The 24,871-nt window shown below is 32.2% G+C and overlaps 1 protein-coding gene across 3 annotated transcripts in view; it reads left to right on the top strand.

Moving 5' to 3' along the window:
- LOC113734766 (actin-related protein 2/3 complex subunit 4) overlaps positions 1–24,871 on the top strand; it is a 38,935-nt gene that overhangs the window by 13,539 nt on the left and 525 nt on the right. The window contains exons 2-8 of one of the 3 annotated variants that reach the window (XM_072044731.1): positions 14,433–14,480; positions 18,395–18,460; positions 18,851–18,903; positions 19,831–19,858; positions 20,829–20,903; positions 21,903–22,007; positions 23,879–23,968. In XM_072044731.1, coding sequence (XP_071900832.1) covers positions 14,475–14,480; positions 18,395–18,460; positions 18,851–18,903; positions 19,831–19,858; positions 20,829–20,903; positions 21,903–22,007; positions 23,879–23,968 — 423 coding nt within the window. In that variant the 5' untranslated portion in view covers positions 14,433–14,474. Of the gene's footprint in view, positions 1–14,427; positions 14,481–16,886; positions 17,154–18,394; positions 18,461–18,850; positions 18,904–19,830; positions 19,859–20,828; positions 20,904–21,902; positions 22,008–23,878; positions 23,969–24,871 lie in introns of those variants that run through there. The other 2 variants (XM_072044730.1, XM_027261433.2) reach the window with 2 other exon arrangements.

Genomic DNA, 24,871 nt, shown 5'->3' with positions numbered 1-24,871 from the left:
TGAATATATCCTCTCTGTAATGATTTTAAATGCTTGCTTTTGTTTTTCATTAAATAAATGTATAGCATTTAAATCAGTTTTTGAAATGAATATATTTCTCTTAGTTGTTAACTCTCTTGTTTGGCTTTCTACATCTGTGTAAGATAGACCACGAGGTATCAAATTATGAAAATTTATAGTTTTTTTCATGGATTGTAGAAAGCCATCTATTTGTTGTAGTGCATTTTCCTTGATTTCTGCTCGTGTTAAAGTTTGACATCTGAAGAAATCTTCATACATTTCATTTTCAAACTTTTATCACAACTGCTTAGGATCATTTGGATAGGAATATACCAGTAGTGTAGCGAATAGCCTCCTTATTTCATAAGACATATGAAGCAAGGATGCCTCTTATAAATAAAGTTCTTGACTGTTGTCATTTTCCAAAAGGCCTCTTATTAAAGCTGCTTCACAAAAGGTACGTACTCGGACTTCATTATATATCCTAAGATCTTCGAATGAACTTGGACAGCGTACTTTAGATAATAAGCGTATCAAGTAATACATTTCTCCTTCACTTGGGTGAGCTGTCATTATTCTATCAACAGAATCGCCTCTTTCTCTGAATTTCAGAATTTTTGACCTGATTTCCAAACAAAATGGTCCGAAAATTTTGAATACATTTAAATGTAATTATTGTGCTCTCTTATCTGTTCTATTTGTGACAAAATTTTGTGAGCGTAGTTTTTCTCAAGTGTGAATTGCTCACAATATTTTGCAACTTGTCTTTTTTCTTAAAAGTCAGTGACAGGTGGTTCTCCAAATGGAGTTGCAAGTGAATAATAGGAGGTTTAATCTCACTCATTTGAAATCTATAAATTCTCCAGCATGCCTCTAGAGGAGATACCCATCGAGCAGAAACATACTGCTTGATCTCATCAATTTGTGGAGTTGAATTGTCTGCCACTACACAAAAGCTGGTTCTATCATGGCCTTTGCATATATATTTATAAACGTATTTAACTGCTTTAACTGTTGAGCAAATTTCAATATTAATATGGCAGTTAAATTTTGCCAGTAAGTAAGGATTGTAGGGGACTACGCATCTATTGTCTAGTATGACTGACCCTATGCTGACCTTGACACCATTATCCCGTCTGCGATAGACAGGATAAGCATCAACAGATTTTGTAGTTTCATCACAAAAGTTTTTAGGATAATTGCTCTTACATGTACCATTTTTTTCATGCAAGAACGTGTTGGATCAAGAGAGCCACAAGGACCATAAAGCATATGCTTAATAACCATGTTATAAAGATACGGATGAGTTGTTTTTATCTGAAATTTTAGCGCACACAATTTTATCATATTCTTCAGGGCTATACATTTTTGTACTTAGACTTCAAAATTAAAAGAAAGTGAGCATGTGGAAGTTCTCGTTTTTGATATTCTATTATGTAAATGTAGGCCGTGACCTCACCAAAAATATATTTTTTTAAGAGTTTATCTTTTAATTGCTCTAATTTGGCATAAAATACTCTTGCTAACAAATTTGGAATGCTTTGTGTTTCTTCTTCCTGAATTAAATGCTCTTTTATCTCTGGCCAGTTTGGATTGCATGTCATGGTAAAAAAAAAATCTGATTTTTCAAACTTTTGGATCAATGTCATTACATCCAAATATTTTCGTCTCATATTCCTTGGCCCTCCAATAAAAGAAAGTGGTAATATTATCAGCTGGCCTACATTAGATGCTTCAGTTTCACCTGCTGCAACGGCATCTACAACACCTCGAATAAATTCCTTTCGAATTTCTTCTTGTTGGGATCTAAAATAGTCAAATCTTTACATTTCAAACTTGACATACTGATCCACGATATATTGCTGTAATAATCTAACAAGGTGCAGCAAATAAGATTCATCATTATCTCTTATTTGTAACTTATATGCATAATACTCTCTGAGAGAAACAAAGTTTAGATCATCTTCAAGTTGGGCCATCACTGTAAAGTGAGAAGGTAATTTGAAAGCTAGTCAAACAACAATTTTTGGAATAAAATGAGTCAAAATAATGAACTTTTAACAGCATGCTGACCGGCTTCTTCACTCTGTAAAAGTTCATCAACATTTGCAGCATTTGTTGGAGAAATACATTCTGCTGCATTTCTTTTTCTTTTGCCTTTTTTGGTCTGAATCTTAATTTCTTTTTTAGGAATTCCTTAATGCCAACCAAGTTCACCATAGGGCAAGATTAAGGGATATAGAAGCGGATCATAACAGCCATAATAGTACTCAATGTTTCTTGAGTGACCACTATGGGTATGAACTTTTATATATCGATGACTTGTTTCTCCATTATCTTCGCTTTTGAACCATAATGCTGTATCTTGGGAAGTTGTTGGCTTATTATATACTCTCTGATCAAGATTGAGGAATGTTTTAGTACTATCTAATAATCTTTTAGATTAGGTACTTCTCTTAAACTCTTAAAAAATTTAGTATATGGATTTTGTTCAAGAATTGAAATGATTTTTCTTATTATGCTCTCTGATACTCCTGGACAGGCTGCTGCTAGGCGCTTAGAAACTTCATCTTCAGTATCATGGAAATATAATTGAAGATTGGGACCAGTTAAATCATTCAAAAAATGGTAAACTTGTCCTTGAACTCTAGAAGTATAAATACATTTATTTCTCCTAGATAAATTCGTATCACATTTGGTAGCAAAAGAAGTATAGCCAAAGTGATTATAAATGGTCGTGATAGTTGAACTCAAAAAAGAAAATTGAGATATCCGACATGAACTCTAGAAATTTGGACTCCTCTACCAAACTCTCTATCTTTTATCACCCGATCCCACAATTGAAGGATGAAGGGTAGTAGAATAAACCTTGGAAAGCATAGGGACATGCACATATGGTAGCAATTGCTATAGTTGAATGATGGTTCTCATAATTTGTCAATAATACACCTAACCCAAAACAAAAACCTAATAACAAAAGTACATGTCATCATGGAATATTGACCCACCACCATGGTGAAAAGCCTATCAAACACCCACGTAAATACTCCAAAGTTGAAGTCCATAAGACTAAACAGATGCAATGAGTTGGAAAAGGGTAAATCAGTAACTAAATTAATAAACCCCACTTTAGGGGTTGTACTCGAGATTCCATGAATGATTTACATGGCATGCCAAAGTACTTACTGAAAAGGCCCTTTAAGAGACGGACGAAAAACTTTTCAAAGTCGTTTTTATTATATATGTAGGATGAATGGCTAAGAAACGCACACACAGAAAGCACTTGAAGTTAGCAGCTATAGTTGTACGAAGAAATAAAAGGATAAAATTGACAAGAAAATTACAAATAAACCGAGATAAAATGGCACAATTGGAATAAGTTAGCAAAAGGAAAAAATGAGAAGAAAAGCAACAACAGTGAAAGGCATCTATCTATATAAGAGGCTCCATCTAATGTTGAAAAATAGAAAAGGATAAAATCAACTACAAAATCACATGGAAACTAGCACAATCAACTATAGCTCAGTCCACGCTTTATGCAGTTTAGATATCTTGAAAATTCTGATGAAGAGAAAATGACAAAGTTTGAAATTATAATAGGATGATACTACTTGCAACTACTACTATTAGATCAAAAATCCTAGGAGATTCAAAAATCAGCATCAAAATTCAGGAGAAGTCTTAAAGAGTTATAGATCTCTACGAATGACTCCTGCGAAATCTTGTAGATCATGATATTTGAAGAATTCATCCTGAACCGGCTCCTTGGCCGTGGGTCTCATTTTTGGGTTCACAATGACGCATCGCTTAACCATCCTCTCAAACCAAGTGGAAAGCACCGGATCATCATGTCAAGGTTCTAAAGTTTCTGAAGTTGCTAAAGATCCAGTTGGTATTTGTATTGCTCGTGGATTATCCTTCATGAAAATCTCGTGCAATAACTTTGGAAGGCCCTTTCCATTATTGCCTATTTCTGTTAAGAAATTACAAAAATTTGCCATATTATGCCTTTTTTTCCTCGATAGCTGCAGAATGGTCATAGAATCAATTCAAGGGTCGTGATTCCGACGTTGAATGCATCGGATACGCGCTGATAAGAGAAGTCATCCATGCTAGGTTCATAATACTAAGAACCCGTGGTCAGTCAAAAGTAATTTTTTGAAAAATGTGACGCATAGTAAAATGTGGGTGCCAAATGCAAGGCCCAATCTTTGTGCCAAACTAGTTTAAAATTCTAAAAATAACAAGATGCCGCATATCCCAATTTTATTGTGACAGGATCACCGCCCGACACAAAAATATTTTCAATATTGAAGCTTCCGTGGGCTTTCTTTTTGGGATGAAGGTAATAGAGAGAATTAAGAATTTGCCATAGTATGGCGGCCACAACCTCTCCGAGTGTCTTTTATTGGGGAATTTTTTGTGAGAATTGACGATTGAGCGTATGCTGCCATATTCACAGTGTTCAATCGGAATACAATATAGAGAGTCGCAGTAGCATGGCTCCCTAATTCCAACTAGAAGGCCGTACGTCACTAGATGTTCACAATATCTGCAGCTCTTGGCCACTTTAGTGTGCATCATTATAATGTTTGATTCTTCAATCTCATCAAGGTTGGCCAATTTGAGACTCAGAACTACAAGAGAATGATCATCCTGGTTGCCCCACTTGCTGTAGGTTGCTGCAAACACCTGATAAATCGGTGAGATGTCTCTGATACAGTCGCCAGTTTTGTATTCACCACTTTCTTCTGAATCTTTGATGGTTATTTCTAATTTTTAGTTCAACATTTCGCTCACAATCTTTGCTAGGAACATTGAAGCAGAGGGAATCTTAGAAAGTGATAATGTAGCAGCTTCAGAAATGTCTTTGCAGGCTACTGCTTCTTGATTCTTGTGCTTTCTTGAGTATGCCACCAATTTATGCTCTACTTTGCTCTTGTCCACGTTGTTCATTTCTTGAAATTAGGATAGAAAAATAGAGAAAATAAAGGAGCTTGAGGAAGAAAGCACGAGGAGAATTTAACATTCCTTTTGAATTTCTTCTTGTTGGGATCTAAAATAGTCAAGTCTTTATGTTTCAATCTTGACATATTGATCTACGACATATTATTATAATAATCTAATAAGGTGCAGCAAATAAGATTCATCATTATCTCTTATTTGTAACTTATATTCATAATACTCTCTGAGAGAAACCAAGTTTGGATCATCTTCAAGTTGGGCTATCACTGTAAAGTGATAAGGTAATTTGAAAGCTAGTCAGACAACAATTTTTAGAGTAAAATGAGTAAAAAAAAAATGAACTATTGATAGCATACTGACTAGCTTCTTCGTTTTGTAAAAGTTCATCAATATTTGCAGCATTTGTTGGAGAAATACATTCTGCTGCATTTCTTTTTCTTTTGCCTTTTTTGGTCTGAATCTTAATTCCTTTTTCAGGAATTCCTTAATGCCAACCAAGTTCACCATAGGGCAAGATAAAGGGATATAGAAGCAGATCATAGCAGCCATAATAGTACTCAATGTTTCTTGAGTGATCACTATAGGTATGAACTTTTATATCACGACGACTTGTTTTTCCATTATCTTCACCTTCGAACCATAATGTTGTAACTTGGGAAGTTGTTGGCTTATTATATACTCTCTGATCAAGACTGGGGAATGTTTTAAGCACTATCTGATAATCTTCTAAATTAGGCACTTCTCTTAAAGTCTTAAAAAATTTAGCATATGGATTTTGTTGAAGAACTGAAATGATTTTTCTTATTATACTCTCTGATAATCTTAGACAGGCTGCTAGGCGGTTAGAAACTTCATCTTCAGTAACATGGAAATATAATTGAAGATTGGAATGAGTTCAATAATTCAAAAAATGGTAAACTTGTGCTTAAACTCTAAAAATATAAATACTTTTATTTCTCCTAAATAAATTCGTATCACATTTGACACCAAAAGAAGTAAAGTCAAAGTGATTATTATAAGTTCTAATGTATGTTCTAAATGATCTTCTCTCCTCTGAAGATGATGTTAAAAGTTCTTTTAGAATTTTTGGATATTTATTGTGGGCTAATACTATATCTCCACCTAAACAACAAAAATTTGTTGTTTTTGAGTAGAATTTTCTAGCACCACAATGAGGACAATCATCTTACTTTGACAGAACATCAGGCGTTTTAGGAATTATATTCAATAATTCCCTTCCACTCGTTGGAGTTCTTCCTAGAATAGGAATAAAGATAATAAATTAGTGTTTTAATATCATTCTAATGGCATATGGAGTGAAACAATATGAATTTTAAATTTGTGTCATCAAGGTGTTGTAGTTATGTAGGTAAACCTGAGCATTTTCATCTAACTAATGGTTGGTGTTATCGAATAAGAGGCTATGAACGCCCACTTAATGCCACTGGCAACAAATATGTTGTAGTTAAACAACTATCTTACATGAAAAAAATGGTACATGTAAGAGCAATTATCCTAAAGAATTCTGTGACGAAACTACACAATCTGTTGATGCTTATCCTGTCTATCGTAGAAGGGATAATGGTGTCAAAATCAGCATAAGGTCAGTCATACTAGACAATAGATGGGTGGTCCCCTACAATCCTTACTTACTGGCAAAATTTAACTACCATATTAATGTTGAAATTTGCTCAATAGTTAAAGTAGTTAAATACATTTATAAATATCTATGCAAAGGCCATGATAGAACCAGCTTTTATATGGTGGTAGACAATTCAACTTCATAAGTTGATGAGATCAAGCAGTATGTCTCTGCTCGATGGGTATCTCCTCTATAGGCATGCTGAAGAATTTATAGTTTTCAAATGAGTCAGATTAAACCTACTGTTATTCACTTGCAACTCCATTTGGAGAACCACCAGCCACTGACTTTTAAGAAAAAAGACAAAAAGCAAAATATTGTGAGCAATTCACACTTGAGAAAAACTATGCTCACATAATTTTTTGTCACAAATAGAACAAATAAGAGAGCACAAGAATTAAATTTTGACGTATTCAAAATTTTCAAACCATTTTGTTTGAAAATTAGGTCAAAAATTCTGAAAATTCAGAGAAAGAAGCGATTCTGTTGATAGAATAATAACAGCTCACCCAAGTGAAGGAGAAAGGTATTATTTCATACTCTTATTATTTAAAATACGCTGTCCTAGTCCATTCGAAGATCTTAGGACATACAATGGAGTCTGAGTACATACCTTTCATGAAGCAGCTTTAATAAGAGGCCTTTTGGAAGATGACAACAGTCAAGAACTTTGTTTACAAGAGGCATCCTTGTTTCACATGCCTTATGAAATGAGGAAGCTATTCACTACACTGCTGGTATATTCCTATCCAAATTATCCGAAGCAGTTGTGGCAAAAGTTTGAAAATGAAATGTATGAAAATTTCTTCAGATATCAAACTCTAAAACAAGGAGAAATCAAGAAAAAAACACTACAACAAATAGATGGCTTTCTACAATCCATGGGAAAAACTATAAATTTTTATAATTTGATACCTCAGGGCCTATATTACGCAAATGTAGAAAGTCAAACAAGAGAGTTAACAGCTGACAGAAATATAGTCATTTCAGAAACTGATTTAAATGCTATACATTTATTGAATGAAAAACAAAAGCAAGCATTTAAAATCATTACAGAGAGGATATATTCAAATTCTAGCGGTGCTAGAGACACTGGTAAAACATTCTTATATAGAGCACTATTAGCTGTTGTGAGATCAAAAAGGCACATTGCACTTGCAACAGTAATATTAGGAATTGCAGCATCTATATTACCAGGTGATAGAACTGCTCACTTGAGATTTAAAATACCAATAGACATTCTGGAAGGAGCAATATGTCGAATGAGGAAACAGAGTTCTTTAGCAATTTTAATTAAAGAAGCAAAACTAATCATTTGGGATGAAACTCCAATGTTTAAAAGATCAGCAATTGAAGCTTTAGATGATTTGTTAAAAGATTTAATGAATACAAAAGCAATTTTTTGTGGAAAAGTTATTGTATTTGATGGAGATTTTAGGCAGACATTACCTGTAGTTCGTAAAAGTACAAAATCTGAAACGATTAATGCTTGCCTCATAAACTCACCAATATGGCAACAACTATAGAAATTAAAACTGAAAGAAAATATGCGAGCAAAATTTGATCTTTCTTTTATTGAATTCCTTCTGCGTGTAGGAGATGGTACTGAAAAGACTGATCAAATGATATTATAATGTTACCATCTTCAATTTTAGTGAAGCATAGACTAAATCTGATCCACTTGAACAACTCATAAAAGTTGTTTATCCTGAGTTTAAAGATGGCTTAGGCAATTTGGCTTCTTTAAATAACAAGGCAATTTTAACGACTAAAAATTACTTTGTTGATGAAATAAATGATGCTTTAATAATCAAATTTCTTGGAGAAGTTACAGCATATTTGAGTTATGATGAAACTTTCAATCCAAATGATCAAGGCCAGTATGTAGATTTTTTGAACACTCTTACACCAAATGGTCTTTCAACGTATAGGATGTTATTGAAACTTGATGCACCTATAATTTTGCTTAGAAATCTTGATCCAACTGAGGGCTATGTAATGGAACAAGATTAATATGCAAGATCTTTGCAAAAAATGTAATTCATGCTGTAATTTTTGTTGGTGACTTCGCTGGAAAGCCAACTTTCATTTATAGAATTCATTTACAGCCATCATCAGATGAGCAATATCTAGTTCCATTCAAACAAACTCAATTTCCAGTCCGCCTATGTTTTGCAATCACCATAAACAAAAACTCAAGGACAAACACTTAACCTTGTGGGTACTTACTTAAAGGAACCGGTATTTTCACACGGACAGCTACATGTTGCATTCTCACATGCAAAAACAACCTTGGTTGATATTAGTACTAAGAGTGCTAGTCCTACTTTGATTGGTATTGCAAAACTTCTCCATAGTGCCGTTTAGTAATGAAGAAATCAATGTTTTCTAGCAATGTTTGCCATTATAAGCAGATGATGAATCTTTTACATTCGCCATGTGATTTGCGTTTTCTTTTCATTTTAGAATAGCTACTATCTAACCATTTAGAACCAGAGAAATAAATATAAGCTAAAGTATCACTGATGGAAAACGAAGCATGACATCTTACTTCATTCTACTTAATAAGCTATATCAACTAAATAATAACGACATTTGATATTTTTTCCTCTACTACAAATTAAGCCTATCAATAAAAGTAGTATTTTAAAGATTCTAAACAATCTATACTATTGGCTTATACTTTTTTTATAAATCAAATAGGAACTGTCTCTCAGACAATTTATCTAACAAGTAATAAATAATAAGAAGAGTAGTTCAAGACAAACTTGCAAATCAAGGCCTTTGTGAAGGCGCTACTATTTGTTGATCTTCAAAATCTGTGGCAAGAGATAAATTTTCTGATGAAGACAAATTTAGGAAAACAATGGTACAACAAACCTGTAAATAATAAGGAAAAACACATATACCAATTGCATATCCCTTAAATTTTCAATGTGGATCGTTGCATATCCCTTATATATAAATTGTCATTTTAAAGCTATAATTAACATCATACTTATGTTTAAACTAATAAAAGTTGATTTTTTTATATTTTATAAATTGTAGTATGTAGTATTTCACATTAGGATAGAATTTTAGAAATTTGAACGAAGAGGTGTATATAGATATGTGAATTTTGTAAATGCTCAGGGTCTAATGTAATAGAACTTTACAAAATTATCTATATGAAGGGAGCAGATAAGTGTTTCTAAGAAATTGAAAAGGGACAAATAAAGTGTAAAAGTTGAAAACACTACAAAATTATACGATAAGTGTTTTCTATAATTTCATACTATTTGAGGGGAAACAATTGCCTACCCTCAAGTGCATGTGGTCAAAGTAACAAGTGCATAGATTGATTAGTAATTATTTATGAAGATTAATTAACTATAAATTATGAATTTCAGTTTTGCTGCTAGGAAATGTTCTTTTATGTCATCGAGATTTGTAAATTAGAAAATTGATTAAATTTAAGGCAACAGTATATTGGTGTGGCACATTAGGCGAATCAATATATTATCACATGAATGATAATTAATAAAGAAAATGTCATAAACTATTCATCAAAGTTTACGTGTAATAACATGGAAGTGGATTATTATATCAAAACATCAGATTTCCTACCACTAGTTAAGTAGATATTGAGCGGGTGAGAACTCTCTAATCAAAGCCATTTTACAAACACCGAATCTAGATAAGGCAAAATCACATACACTGAATTCAGTTGGCTGATCCAACATCTCTTATAGTAAAAGCGCATCAAGCAAGAAACAAGGATAATTAAAGGATAAAATATACTTAAGTAATGTACTATACTTAACCACAAGCACATGTCAGAATGGAAAAACTCTTACGGCAAATCCACAAAGAACAATAACAATATTGGTGGCAAAACTGAAATCTGATACAATAGACAGCATGGTATGGTGGGAAAAACTCTTGTAGAGAGTAAACAATAATCAACAACATTATTATAGTCAAAACTAAAATCCAATACAATTAAACATATACAAAAACAAAAAGTGAAAAATTAAAAGGCAAAGTTGTCGGACATACCTGTCTCATCAAATTTCCTGATGAATCACTACTCCAAGAAGTTCTAAAACTATTTTTACAAATATCCCATGAAAGAAAAAGTTAAAATTTTGGCTATAAGGAATTAAACTAACGATGCATTAACAAGATACAACAAACTACTGAATTTCTAATAGCAAACATTTAATCAAAATCACCAATTTCCTTGTAATCTTTGAAAGCAAAATTAAAGATGGAACCAACTTAAATTGAAACCACAAAGTATGCTTGCTAGAAGAACGTTGGAATGAATCCTTTACATAGCATTCTAATACATATGAAAGACTAAGGAACACCAAAAGAATATGAAACCGAAGAAATCAAAAAAACCCAAACAAAATAATGCAGACAATTAAAGCTTCCACTCATGTTGTAAGAGTGAGATAGCATCAGAGCATAATTTAATCTTGATTTCAATACCCACAAACTCAACTCATTTAATTGAGTGGTAAATTAATGTAAGGGTTAAAAATGTCAATAGAAAATTACTGAAAGTTGTATATATTTGTACCATATACATCACTAATTTCAACCAAATACTTATATTACTAAAACAACCTTCCATGGTTAAATACATACCAAAGACACATGTCCCACCATAAAACAACAAACCAATCAAAGATGTCAAGCGATCAATTGCAGATGACAATTGTTTGTGAAGGTAGTGTTAAAACAACAAATCAATCAAAGAATGCCAAATCAGTTTAAGTTGTCCACATGGCACTTCTTGGTGAAGTTATTCTTAGGTTTTTATATAGTGGTTAGATAACTAAAAGTTAAGAACATGACTCATTGCATAACCAATTCCAAAACTACAAATGCATCACCTTTGGTGGCCCACACACAGCCAGTCCATGCTAGTGTACTTATACATGGATACTAAAGCTAAACCAAAAATGTCACATAATGCATTTAGAAGACTAATATAGACTATATACAAATGCATTGAAGTTGTGCATTTTGTATGTATATAGGCGAACAGAATAGGATCTATTCATCACACATTGTACCCTAAAAATAATTTCCCATGAAATTCAATTCTTAACAGTACTCCAAATCAAAATCACAAGCGAAAACCATTATACAACCCAACTAAACTGAAATTGTGCGAGAAAAAGAGAAAAAAATCAACAGGGAATTTAAAATATAGAGAAAGGTTAAAAGAATGATAGCAAAAACTGCAGAACAAGAATATTCCATCGGTAAATGAGGTGAAAGAGTGAAGAAAGAAAAATAGAGAAACTGGTAGTGAAATATCTCTGAGGTCTTTTGGTTAAAGAAGCAAAAAATTAATGGAAATTCTAAGAAAGAGCGGCAAGAGATAAATATAAAACAATACGCCTCTGTAGTGTTGCACCACAGTCCACAGGAATAATGACGTAAGGACTAGCTGTTGTAAGACTAATATATCATTGTGGAATAGCAAAGAAAATCCTTTACCAAAAAACCTTAAAAAAGACAATAGTAAATTTATGAGTAAATCTTTTATATACTGTCAATGTATACGTAATTGCGGTTGGATTTACGACACGTGCAAAAATAAGATTTCAAATCCAAATTTTGTACAGTTGTCATTTATCTGAAACTAATCGTGTATACGCCGTTAATATATAGAAGATTATTAATTAAACTTATTGTTGAATAGTGAATTATTGATTAAACATGGTACTATTAAGAACTTTTTCTTAAAAGTTACACCATGTTATGTTTAATTGGTTTTTTAAAAGTGATGCCATGTCTATTATTGATTTTTTGGTTCTTAAAAATTTGACTAGTAATTCTACAATGTAATGAAAACACTAAACTTATTGAGAATTATTCTACATCTTTTTTTTAATGTAGTAAATCCATCAATTAGTTAAAAACACTGTTTGTAAGCTAATACAAAAACTACTTCAAGTTACTTTGTGCGTAATGACTTATGTTGACCTTGGAATGAGACAAGTTTTCTCGCCTTCTAAACTTTCATTGTGCAAAACAAAATAACAATTATATATACTAACTTTTACTTCTATAAGTCTGGAATATCTTGCATAATTTCATTGTACTTATCCGTATTTTTAAGCATTTTCTTACAAAATCTGTATCATTATTGTACTTTGATATTTTTAAAGAGGGAAAATCGTTTAAAACATCCCTCACATTTTACAAAATGACTTTTTGTGTCCCTCACTTTTAAAAGTATATTTTTACGTCCCTTACAAATTCACATTGGTTAAATTTGGTCCCTATCTAGGTTTCCGACTAGTTTTTGATCGGAATCCACCGTGTGCTTTGCTTGTAATCATTTTTGAAGGACAAAATTGTCAAATCAAAGTTTATATAATCTGATCCATAGTCCCACACATTTCACAAAATGAATTATTTCATCCCTCACATTTCACAAAATAATTTTTTTTTATTCCTCATATTTTACAAAATAATTTTTTTCATCCCTCATTGATCATGTGTACGAATAATTTTTTTAAAATTAATATATATCTATTTGATTTCACCTAAACAATATAAAAGCATGTAATATATCTCTATTTGATTTTACCTGAACGTACTGTTCAAGTGAAATTAAAATAGATATATATAGGGGTTTAAAAAAAATATTAGTTTTTTACTCATGTTCATTTCTTTTACTCAAAAAATTGAAAACAAAGAAGATATTTAATTCTAAACATTATCAATCATTTATATCGAATTAAATTTGGACAAAAAAAATAAACAAAGGAAAAGTATGACAAAATGAAGTAAGTGATTGACACTTTTAAATTTTAAGATAATCATAAGGTAAGAAATTCAACTGTTGGTCTTAAAGGTAGCAAGTAAAAATTTCAGATTTAAATTGCAATTTGTTAGCATGAGTATAAAATTTGAATTAACATTGATTAATTAGATGGTCTTATTATACAACTTAATAAATGAATTATTACCAAAATAGAAAAGGTTACAAATATTAAATAAATTTACATGGTGAAATTAAATATAAATATATATGAGTTTAAAACAAAATTATTAGATTTAAACCCATGTATATATCTATTGAATAGCATATGCACAACTACAATTAGTCTGTTTAAGTGAAATAAAATAAAGATATATTACATACTATTCATATTGTTCAAGTGAAATCAAATAGATATATATACATGAATTTTTTAAAAAAAAACTATTTGTATACATGGTCGATGAGAGATGAAATAATTCATTTTGTGAAATGTGAGGGATGAAAAAATTTATTTTGTGAATGTAAGGGGCGAAATAATTCATTTTGTGAAAGGTTAGGGATTATAGATGGATTATGTAAATTTTGATTTGACAATTTTACACCTAAAAAATAATTACATGCAAGGCTGAATTCTGACTAAAAATTTGTCGAAAACCTAGGTAGGGACCAAATTTGATCAATATGAATTTGTAAGTGACGTAAAATTATACTTTTAAAAGTGGAGGACGAAAAAAGTTATTTTATAAAATGTGAGAGACGTTTTGAATAATTTTCCCTTTTAAAGATTAAAAAATGAAAATTTTTTAAAGCACTCATAGGGCCCAATTAGAAACAAGCGAAGGACTAAAAATCTAAAAACAAGAAAATTGGGTCCTGAATCTGTTCCAGCCATAATTGAAGGCCCAATTGGCAATTCGCCATTTTCCTTTCTCTCCTATCTCCTCGCTAAACTCTTCTTTATGCAATGAAAATCTCTTAAAACGCACTTGCAAAAGCTGATTTTTTGTTTTTTGAGCGCAAAAGCTCTGATTTTTTTGTTTGTGGATTTTGCAGAAACCAATTCAGTTCTCTGTTGTAAGGGGAGATAATAGAAGAATGGCGGTGAGTTTTGCTATTGTTCTTGATCAAAGTTGATCTATAACTAACGCTGCTTTTTCTTTTTCTTTTTTTTTTCCCAATTTCATGTTTAGGAACTATTCTACTATTTGACTGTTTAAATTCTACGTGAGTTAAAGCTTGGATTTGGCCAATGTGATGTGAGTTAAATATTTTTTGGGAAGTTCGGGGCTCAGTAAATCAAATGGCTTTTGTATCTTCGAGTGTTGAGGATCAATACAAAGAGGAAAATCTATGAGGATTTTTTTCCATTTTCTCCTGGTTTTTTTGACATATTTCTTGTTATATTAATAAATGACAAGAGTGTTTGACTTTTCATGATTTAACATTTTATTTCTCGACTTATTTGAAGTAGATTACTTTTCACCTGGTTTAGTATGATGTTGTGATTTACATAAGCTAGTGCTGTTGAATATGATATTAATGTGAAACTCTAGGTTTCTTTTTGCATTTCCAGTGCTACAATCAAGCTCCGAAATTTATAGTGTAGATAGTGCTGATCAGTGATTAATTTTGTTTCTGTAGGTATTCAAAAATATATGTTTTTATGAGTCCTTTTGTTGGATGTTATTAAAGAAATGACGTTGGCAATGTGTCTAGAAATTGCTTCTGATAGACAAATATCTTTTATGGTTAAAGAAGATAATTAGGTTGTACTGTTTTTAATTTATCATTGCTAGTGCTGTTGAATATGATATTAATGTGAAACTCTAGGTTTCTTTTTGCATTTCCAGTGCTACAATCAAGCTCCGAAATGTTATTAAAGAAATGACGTTGGCAATGTGTCTAGAAATTAGGGGTGAGCAAATTCGGTTCTTACCGAATTCATAACCGATTTCAAATTCAATTCGGTAATTTGAAATCGGGTATTTGGTAATTTGGTACAAATTCGGTACGTACCAAATTCACCGAATTCTAATATGGTATGAAATAGGTAATGAGATTATGAATTAGGTAATAACCGATTTCACATTCAAATTCGGTAATTGAAATCGGGTACCGCATTACCGCATTTGAATTACCAAATTGGTATATAAAATTATATAATATATAGATAAATGCTATTTAGTATTAGTATATACTACTAATACTTTATTATATTATATAGGTAAATGCTATTAATAATAATTAGTATATGATATTATCATCATATCATGTATTTATAATAATAATAATATATAATAATGTACAATATATTTATATTATTTTAGTATTTGTTAATTGTTATATGACTACAATAATGCATAGTAATACATTACAATATAAGATAACTATAATACTTATTATTTTATACATGAGTAACATGACTAGAATTAGATAATAATTAATACATATATGTATAATACTAAATATTAAACAATAAACATAATTAGTAATTAGAATTTAGATATTGGTAATTTGATACATCATTCATGTTTGAATTATTGAATATTTGAATGCGTAATCTATAACTTGCAAGTATTAGTGTACTCTAAATTTATATTACATATTCACTAATCTTAAGGCTTTAAGTATAGATAAGACAACTAAGCAGTGTAAGTGAATGTATATGAATTGCAAATCAATGTATTAGTGTATTGACTTTCACAATAACATATGTAAATAAATAAGTTTAATTTTGATTTGAAATAAATTATAAGTTTGTAACTAACATAACTTATCACTAATCATTGTAATTTGTAAGTTTGTAACTAATATTACTTATTATTAATCATTGTAAATTATAAATTCATAAATTATTACTAACCATTGTACAGTCTAAGGTTTATTCTAGTTTAAATTAATCACTTTTTATGTGTTCCTTAAATCATAGACTAAGGATTGTAGGTATAAGTGATCAAATAAGTTAAAAGTTCATATTATCTATTTACTAATCTTAAGGCTTTAAGTATAGACAAAATAACTAACCAGTGTAAGTGAATACATGTGAGTTGCAAATCAAGTAAATAAGTTTTATTTTGATTTGAAATAAATTATAAGTTTGTAACTAATGTAACTTATCACTAATCATTGATTCATTGTAATTTGTAAGTTTATAACTAATATTACTTATTATTAATCATTGTAAATTATAAATTCATTGTAACTACTAACTAAATTAGTTTAAATTAATCACTTTTTATGTGTTTCTTAAATCATATACCAAGGATTTTAGGCATAAGTGATCAAATAAATGCCAATTAAACCACAAAATGATTTGAACATAAGTAATGTGTTCAATTATAAATAAATTTGGGGATCAATTTAGTAATAATTTTTAAATCATTGAGGAGCATAATGAATGTATTATAATTTAGGAGCCCCAATTTGTAAATTAAAAATTACAATATCACTTCATTTGGAAAAAGTCGGATTTCATTCTTCAGCTGATGAAAATTGAAATGAGAAAACAACCATTGCAAATTTGCAATATTGCATGGTGCCGTGACTGCCGTCACCTAGGGCTTTCACAGCACTAACACTCCCAAGTCCCAAGTCCCAATTCCCAAATCGAAGCTGCTCTCTGCCTCTCCGGCCTCTGCCAGTCCGCCGCGCTCTACGTCTCCTGTCGGCTGTGTCCTGCCGTGCTGGTTCATCGCTGCCGAGTGTCGAAGACGAAGCACCAAGATCTCACTAGTTCATCGTTGGTTCATCACTGCTTATCTCTGGCTCACTTAGGTAAGTGCTCCTCTGTTTTTGGCTCTGTGTCTCTGGCATTAAAATGGGCCAAGATCGACTAGGAAATTTGTTATCCTGAATTGATAAGGGGACGAAATCTGAGCTTCCAATTGCAAACTCTAACTGTTGTAGTAGTTTAGGTTAGGTGTTATATAACATAAGCTTTGTATTTTATATACAAGAAGCTCTCTCCAGTTGTGCAGCCTTTAAAAGTTAAGGCCTTGGGGAAAAATTCCACCTTTTACCCGTTAGAAAAATTAAAAAGGAAAAAACTTGCTAAAATGAAAATTTTACCTCCTTGTCCGTGGAGATTCTCAATCTCTGGTGCACATCTAGTGAAAGTACGGCTCCAGAAGTTGTACCTAGGATAATGGATATGAATTTTCTGCAATGTGTAAAAGAGAAACATCTAATGGCTTGCGGGGGTTGGTAGTTGCTGAACTATAAAGATTGGTTTATATATTCTCTTAATTTGCTTCAGGTTTTTTTTTAAATAATAGATGAATTCGGTTAGACCGAATTCATTACCGTTTTCGAATTTGAAATCGGGTACCGCATGAATTCGGTAATGCCCAATTCGTAATTGAAAACGGTTTAGATTTCTATAGGTGCAATAACCGAAAAACCGAATTCAGTGCACCGATTTACCGCATTTGCACCGAATGCTCACCCCTACTAGAAATTGCTTCTGATAGACAAATATCTTTTATGGTTAAAGAAGATAATTAGGTTGTACTTTCTTTAATTTATCATTGATTTTTACAAAAAAACTACTCCAGTTTTTGGTTATTTCATCTCATCATAATGTTTTGAGGCGAAATTGATTACATTTGTTTTTTCTGTACAGTAGAGGCCCTGAAATTGAAATTCTGAAACCACTGCTCTAAGAAAAAGAAAAATTAAAAAGAAAAAGAAGGAAGAGAAAATAATATATATATATATATATATTTTCCTTCATCCATGTAATTGTAAATCAAGGTAAAAAAAGAGTTGCTAATGTTGTGTGTCGAATGAAACTTTAAGGAAGAATCATCATTCTAAGGATATGGTTTTAGAATTTTTATCATAAACCTCAATATGGTACTTCTCAATTTTCTTCCCCTGTCACTATCTCTTGAAATAATAAGTGTGTTTGGAAGTTTCTCTGCAGTTATCTTATGCTACTTGGTTAAAGTCTAATCTGGACCTCACTTGTGTATGGCATGAACTGTGGTTTTTACATTTTTTTGGAAATCCTTCAGGCAAACATGTTAAGGTTGTATCTGACTTGCATAAGGAACACTCTTGAAGCTGCCATGTGTCTACAAGTACGTATCAAATGCTGCTTTCAAGGAAGTTCTATGCAGGACAAATCTCTGTCTCTCTAACGCCGTAATACACAGTACAGATTGTAGCAATGCATTGAACCAGCTAACATGATGTTAAATGTTGTGTCTTCTAACTTTTGTCAGATACAAGTTTGGCTGAACTTTTGCCTCTGAGTCTCTAACAATTCAAAAACAACTTCATATTTTTTATTTAATATACTTTTCTGATTGAAATCACAGAATATGATCGGAAACAGATAGAATCTGAATCTTGGCATTGTTACTTTACATAAAGATGATATCTTATCCACTATAATATTGCCATGTTTTCTTTGATGAGAAGTGGTGCCTTCTGATGATTTCCTTTGTCCTGGCAAAAACTGACTGCAGAACTTCCCTTGTCAAGAAGTTGAAAGACATAACAAACCTGAAGTTGAACTGAAGTATGTTGCTCTTCACTGTTGTCACATTAGTTAGTTTCAATCGCTATGCTTATTAAATTCTAAACTTTCAATTTTGTGATAATTGACAAATATAGCATGCGAGTTAGATTACAAAAAGGTTAAGTTCTTGCATGCTGGTCCGGTTTGTAGTGATCTTGTATGTTCTTCATAGTTAGGATTGGCAGCAGTCTCTTTTTTTCTAATCAAGTGCTATATTTCTGATAGAGTTGAAACTTATAAAATATCTGGGTTTGTATACTCTTGTAATTCCTAGAGTTGATATGACTTGAAAATTCTTGTGAATCTTTTGATGGTCTCAAGATGCTTCTGATATGCTTTTCTTTTATCTGAGTTTGAAAAAAAAAATGTGGCCCATATGACAAACAGTATGCACTTTGAGTAGGAGGTTAAGTCAACATGTTGATGCCATTCTTAGGTGCCAAGGATTGCAATTGCATCTTATAGAAATATTAACTATATTCTTTGGATTCTATTCTGACTCTGGCTGGAGCATGGGATGTAAAACATATAGTTTTGCTGGCTTGGTCCATTAGTGAAATTCTTAATTAGTAGTATAATCCTCACTTCAGGTCCTTCAGTAGTGAACAAGCGGGAAGATGTAAGAATCGTCTGATTGTGCCAGTTTTTTAGTGTTGTATCAACATCTATTTTAGAATTTTATGGTAGCTATTCCAAGTAGCATGCTGATCTTATTGATGCTTTGGCATGGGTGTGTCTGGTGACTGAAGGTGGTTAAGTCATTGGTCTCTTCTGCTATATTTTGCGCATGATTATCATGTAGGCTATTTTAGACCTTCTATGTGTCTTTTCTGTGATGACAATTTACTGTCTGGTACTTTTCTAGCATAAATGACTAATTACATTCATGAGATTTGTATAACTTTACATTTTTTAATTTATTTTCAGGACTAGCCCAGAACTTCTGCTTAATTCTGTAAGGACTGTTTCACTCACATCTTTCTTAATATTTTTTGTCTCCTTGTTAGTGGTTTTAGTGATTTTTGATGTCTAACGATGTCTAAAGTGCTGTGTGTGGACTCATGCTTTCCCCCTCCCCTTCCCTTTCAAAATGCTGAGTTGGAAATTTGTCCAAATGTAGCAGCATTTATTTTCATATGAGATCTGTTGCTGTGGTGCCTGTACATGTTGAGGCATCTGATGGAACTTTTTGGGTCACTTTCTAATGAAAGTAATGGGACAGCAACTACCTCAAGTAGTTTAATTGTCAAAAGTGACTAAACTTCAATATCAGAAATGTTCTTGTTATCCCTCCATGATAGAGTGGCTAAGGACCTATGGAGTCTGCAATTCCTTGTTCTCATGCTGCATTTTATTCCTGAATTGCCCTCTTGGATTGAAATATGGATGTGTACATTGGTGTTAATTTCTCTGAACATGAACAGCTCTCTTTCTTTGCTTCTTTCTTTCTTTTATTCATCAGTTTCATTGCGTAAAATATTGTTAGAACATGCCATATTCTATTTTAAAACCAAAAAACAAGATGTTGTCTATTTGTTGATGTCATGCTATATCCATATCTTATCTATGCTCTACATCTTAACATTCCATTATCATTGCCCCTTGTCTTGGGTGCTTCTAGGACAAAGTTGCTTAAGAAATTGGTAGGGTCTTTGTTTCCTGTGCTTTGTCGGAGTGGAATTCCATTGGCTACTGCATGTTCTGTTCTTATCTTGTTCCAAAACGTTAGAATGTAAAAACTTGGTTTGAAAGATGTCTAAAACACTTAAAAGGTCTTTTGTAACACTTAAAAGGTCTTTTGTTATTGTAACAAAGAGTGTTTTGTTATTTATTAATCTCCCTTCAAAATACCATAACTTTGGAGGCTTTGAACACTTTGATTTTCTTATCCACAGTCCTAATGCTGTCAGATTGTCATCTTTCAGGTTGTAATATGTAGAAATGAGGCTGAAAAGTGCTTGATAGAAACATCAATTAATTCTCTACGTATAAGCCTTAAGGTAAGTTCCTCACTTATTTATAAGCATGACATCACATTTGTTGTAATGCTGTTGTATAACACATTTGCACATACTGTCAGAAAATTTTGAAATGTTAGGAACATGAAGAACCACTGACCCTTGCAACAGCCTTCCTCTTTGTTGAACCACAGATAGCCTTCCTCTTTCTTTGTGCTTTTATCTAGTTCTGTAGGACTTTTTCTATTCTTTTCCTTCTTCTTGGTGATGGGTGAGGAATTGTAAACTGTCTTTTTCTGGGATTGGTAAAGTAACACATACAAGTACCCATTTCAAGCATCAAGATTTCAGTAAGGCTTAAGCTATCAAAATATTAGGAGCTAAGTACTTATATTACCAGTTTCTACATATAGTTATGCATGAGAATCATTTCAGCCGCAGAATATACTTTTAAAAGTGCATTTCAAATACCCAGTGAGTGGAAATGGCTTTGTTTAGGTGATCATCCGCGAAAATGAGCACATGTTAACTAAATACCTGTTTATGCTAAAACTCGATACTGTCTCTCTTTTATTGAATCTATAATGCTTTCTTTTGGATATGTTGGAAAATAGTTGCCACTTCGAAATATGGTAGAGAGTTTCACTTTCAATTTCCACTTCTACCCCCAATATATTTACACATTGAATTTTCTATTACAAAAAATGACGTTGATGCACCAACAGAGTGCATGAACCCAACTAATATGTGGGAATACATAGGAGAAAAACAGGCTACTTTGTCGGTTAACATCTTGACTGAACTAAGAGAGTACCATGGCCCCACCTTGTTTAGGTACAAGAAAACAATTCCCTCCGTGTGATTATTTGTGGCTATGTTACCCGGGTGCAAGTCCAAAATGCAGTAAAATTATGCAACTTCACAGTTTTAATAATAAAAAAAAATGCTCCCAAAATGCTAGGCTCAAACCTTGATGGAGGGAGTGAGAAAGGGATTTCTTTTCCTTTTCTTATTTTGTTCTTTTAAATTTTTGGGGCACAGGTGAAGCAAGCAGATGAACTTGAAAACATTTTGACAAAGAAATTCCTTAGATTTTTGTCAATGAGAGCAGAGGCATTTCAGGTACTAAGGAGGAAGCCTGTGCAGGTATGTATGGCAAAATATATGATCAGCTGATATTAATCTGGATTTTACCTATAAGTTCTATCTTTGGAGTTTGACTGATTCTCTGTGTTACCAAACTTGTTACAAGTCCATAGGTCATCAAAGGCATAAGGCCTATTAACTGCATACCTGTCCCAAAAGACTACCTGTTAAGTTCTGACTGGAAATTTGTGAAATGGATATCAACACAATGTTATAATGTAGTGTGAGTTGTGTAGTTCTAGAAATGATCCATCGTAATACCAAATTATGAGATTGTAAATGCGATTGCCCCTAGGAAAGTGGTATAATGTGAAAATTTTCTTATGGCAGTTTTGATAACTTGAAAGTTTTTGTCAAAAGTGAGACTTATTGGCCTTTAGCAAAATGTGATAGATATTAAGTGCATTAAGTGCTCATGTTACTTCAGAAGAGGACTTCTGTATTTTCTTTTGCTTCCTAATTGTTCTTGAGTTGGATTGAGCTCTAAAAGATAATTCATGTGCTTTCCAAACTCTAAAATCTAAATGCATATTAAATGTGGCTAGCCACAAAAGGAAGCTTCTATGATTTGGATTTGAATCTAAAAACTATTCTCATGCTTTTCGATCACGTTTGATGTTTGCCTTTCTTTCTGGAGCCTCCACTGAATGGGTTTAAGTCTCCTGATGCATGCTTTTATGCGTATTGTTTCCTGGTACTCCAGAACTGCCCTTCTTATTCCAAGAATCAATTTAAGGCGATTGTAAGTCTTTTTACATTTATTCTGAAAGTGTAAGAAGCTTTGAAACTAAATTTCATTGGCTTCAATTAAAGAAGATTTACTCCACAATCATCCATAAATTGATGTGAAATATATGTTTTTTTTTTCTTTAAATGCATTTAGGCAGTCAAACATGGAAACATCTTCCTCTAAAATAATTGCAATGCTGTATTTTCATTTGGAGCCTCATATTGTGGTACGACGATATAGTTGGACTTGTCAGTGTAGATCTTTGCTGATATGACATTTTCACCTAAATAGGAAGCATGAGCATCTTTATGGTCCCATGACATAAGATGCACATAATTAGGTATTAGAACCAGGTAAATTTGGCGACCACTTGGCAATATTGAGTTTGCCTCCGTGACATGGAAACATCTATTAACTTTTCTGCCAAGGATGGCCATAGTGCAAAAGTGCTTGAATGGAAAATTTTCATCACATTGAAATACATTTGTGTTTTTCTGGTAAATAAAACTGGGGCAATATCTTTTAATCATGCTGTTACTTGACCTTGTAAAATAGAGGATTGCAGTGACAGATAAAGCCATTATCTACTTTCTTTCTCAAAATTTCAAACATCTTAATTCAACTTCGTCAAATCATATTTTTCATCCGCAATTGTTCTCTGGTCAAATTTTATTTGTTTCCATTTCCTCTTTAGTAAGTATTGAGAGATGTAATCAAGAATTAGAAAAATGTTTTACAATGATAAGCACATTTAGTAGAAAATTTTGTACAATGATGATACATTTAGTAGGTCAATCTATGGCCTTGTATGTGTTCATTCTGTTTCATTTTCCGTAATATGGTGATCTAAGATACTATGCTGAGTAGTTTAATGTAGAGGTGGACATTCTTTGCCATCCTAACAATTTTCATCTCTATTATTTGAGTCAATATGGTGATGTGAGATTTTAGTTCATATTCCTAGTTCTTTTTCAATTTTGGCACAATCAATAGTAAAAAAGATTGGTGTTTCCTTTTACAAATGAGCCGGCTTTACTGCTGTAAAGTTGCATATTGTTTCTACCTAATTTGCTTCTAACAATATATACATGGCAATATCTTTTGATTCAGAGGCTTTAAGCTTTCAAATGGCTCATTTCAGGGCTACGACATAAGTTTCCTCATCACAAATTATCACTGTGAGGAGATGCAAAAACAGAGACTCATAGATTTTATTGTTCAGTTCATGGAGGTAAGATTTTACTGAGTTTAGATGTTGATAATCTGCCTGTAGTTTTACAAAAGTTAAAATAGATAGAAAACTTGTAGCTGTTCATTGGCAACCAAGGAATTAAATATATCAATCAGAATTTCAATTTCAAGTTGATAATATCTTCCTCTTTACTGGAGAAGGAATTTCTGCTACACATCAAAAGTGCTCAGAAATATGTCAGATTAGGCTATTGGTGAATACCATTTGTATTCAAGTTAAATTAACATTCTTGATATATCATTTATGAGGGGAATGTGGTTTCTTAGAACACTTGCTTCTGGTGCTTAATAAATTCTAGGGGTTAGAGACTACACACGAGGTTCGAACACTTTTGCTTCTTTAAATCTTGTTCCAATTGATGTCACTGGCTAGATCAGTAACATGAAAAGTAGTGTAGTTAGGTATTATTTTGTTATGCTACCTTGACCTCACGGTTTCAACTTGGGAACAAAGACATTCATTATGTGTTGATCCTTCACTTATGGATCTTCAAAAATAATCAATTATCTGCATCTTTAGCACACCATTTTTTTTTTTTTTTGGGGGTTTAATCAAGCCACTATTTGTTCACTCTTTTACATACCCTTTCAAGTTCATCCATAGATGGTTCCATATGAACTTTCTTTTTGGGTTTGTTTCACTTAGTTCCTTCAATTTCAGAATCTAGCGCACTTGGCCGCTCATTTTGTTTCTTTGCAGCTGCTGAGAATAATAAACGGGCTAAGCATGCTAAAGTTTGTCATTGGTTCTTAGGTACTTGGCACCAATTAGAAAGAAAGTGTGCTGATTGTGTAAAGAACCAGATATTATTAATACTGGGATTATTTCTGAGTTGTAGAGTACTATGAAACAAGTGATCATTTCGTAACAAAATTCGGAAAA

This window comes from Coffea arabica, chromosome 3e (assembly GCF_036785885.1).
Source record: "Coffea arabica cultivar ET-39 chromosome 3e, Coffea Arabica ET-39 HiFi, whole genome shotgun sequence".
Classification (NCBI taxonomy): domain Eukaryota; kingdom Viridiplantae; phylum Streptophyta; class Magnoliopsida; order Gentianales; family Rubiaceae; genus Coffea; species Coffea arabica.
This window is presented reverse-complemented; position numbering and strand designations above follow the sequence as displayed.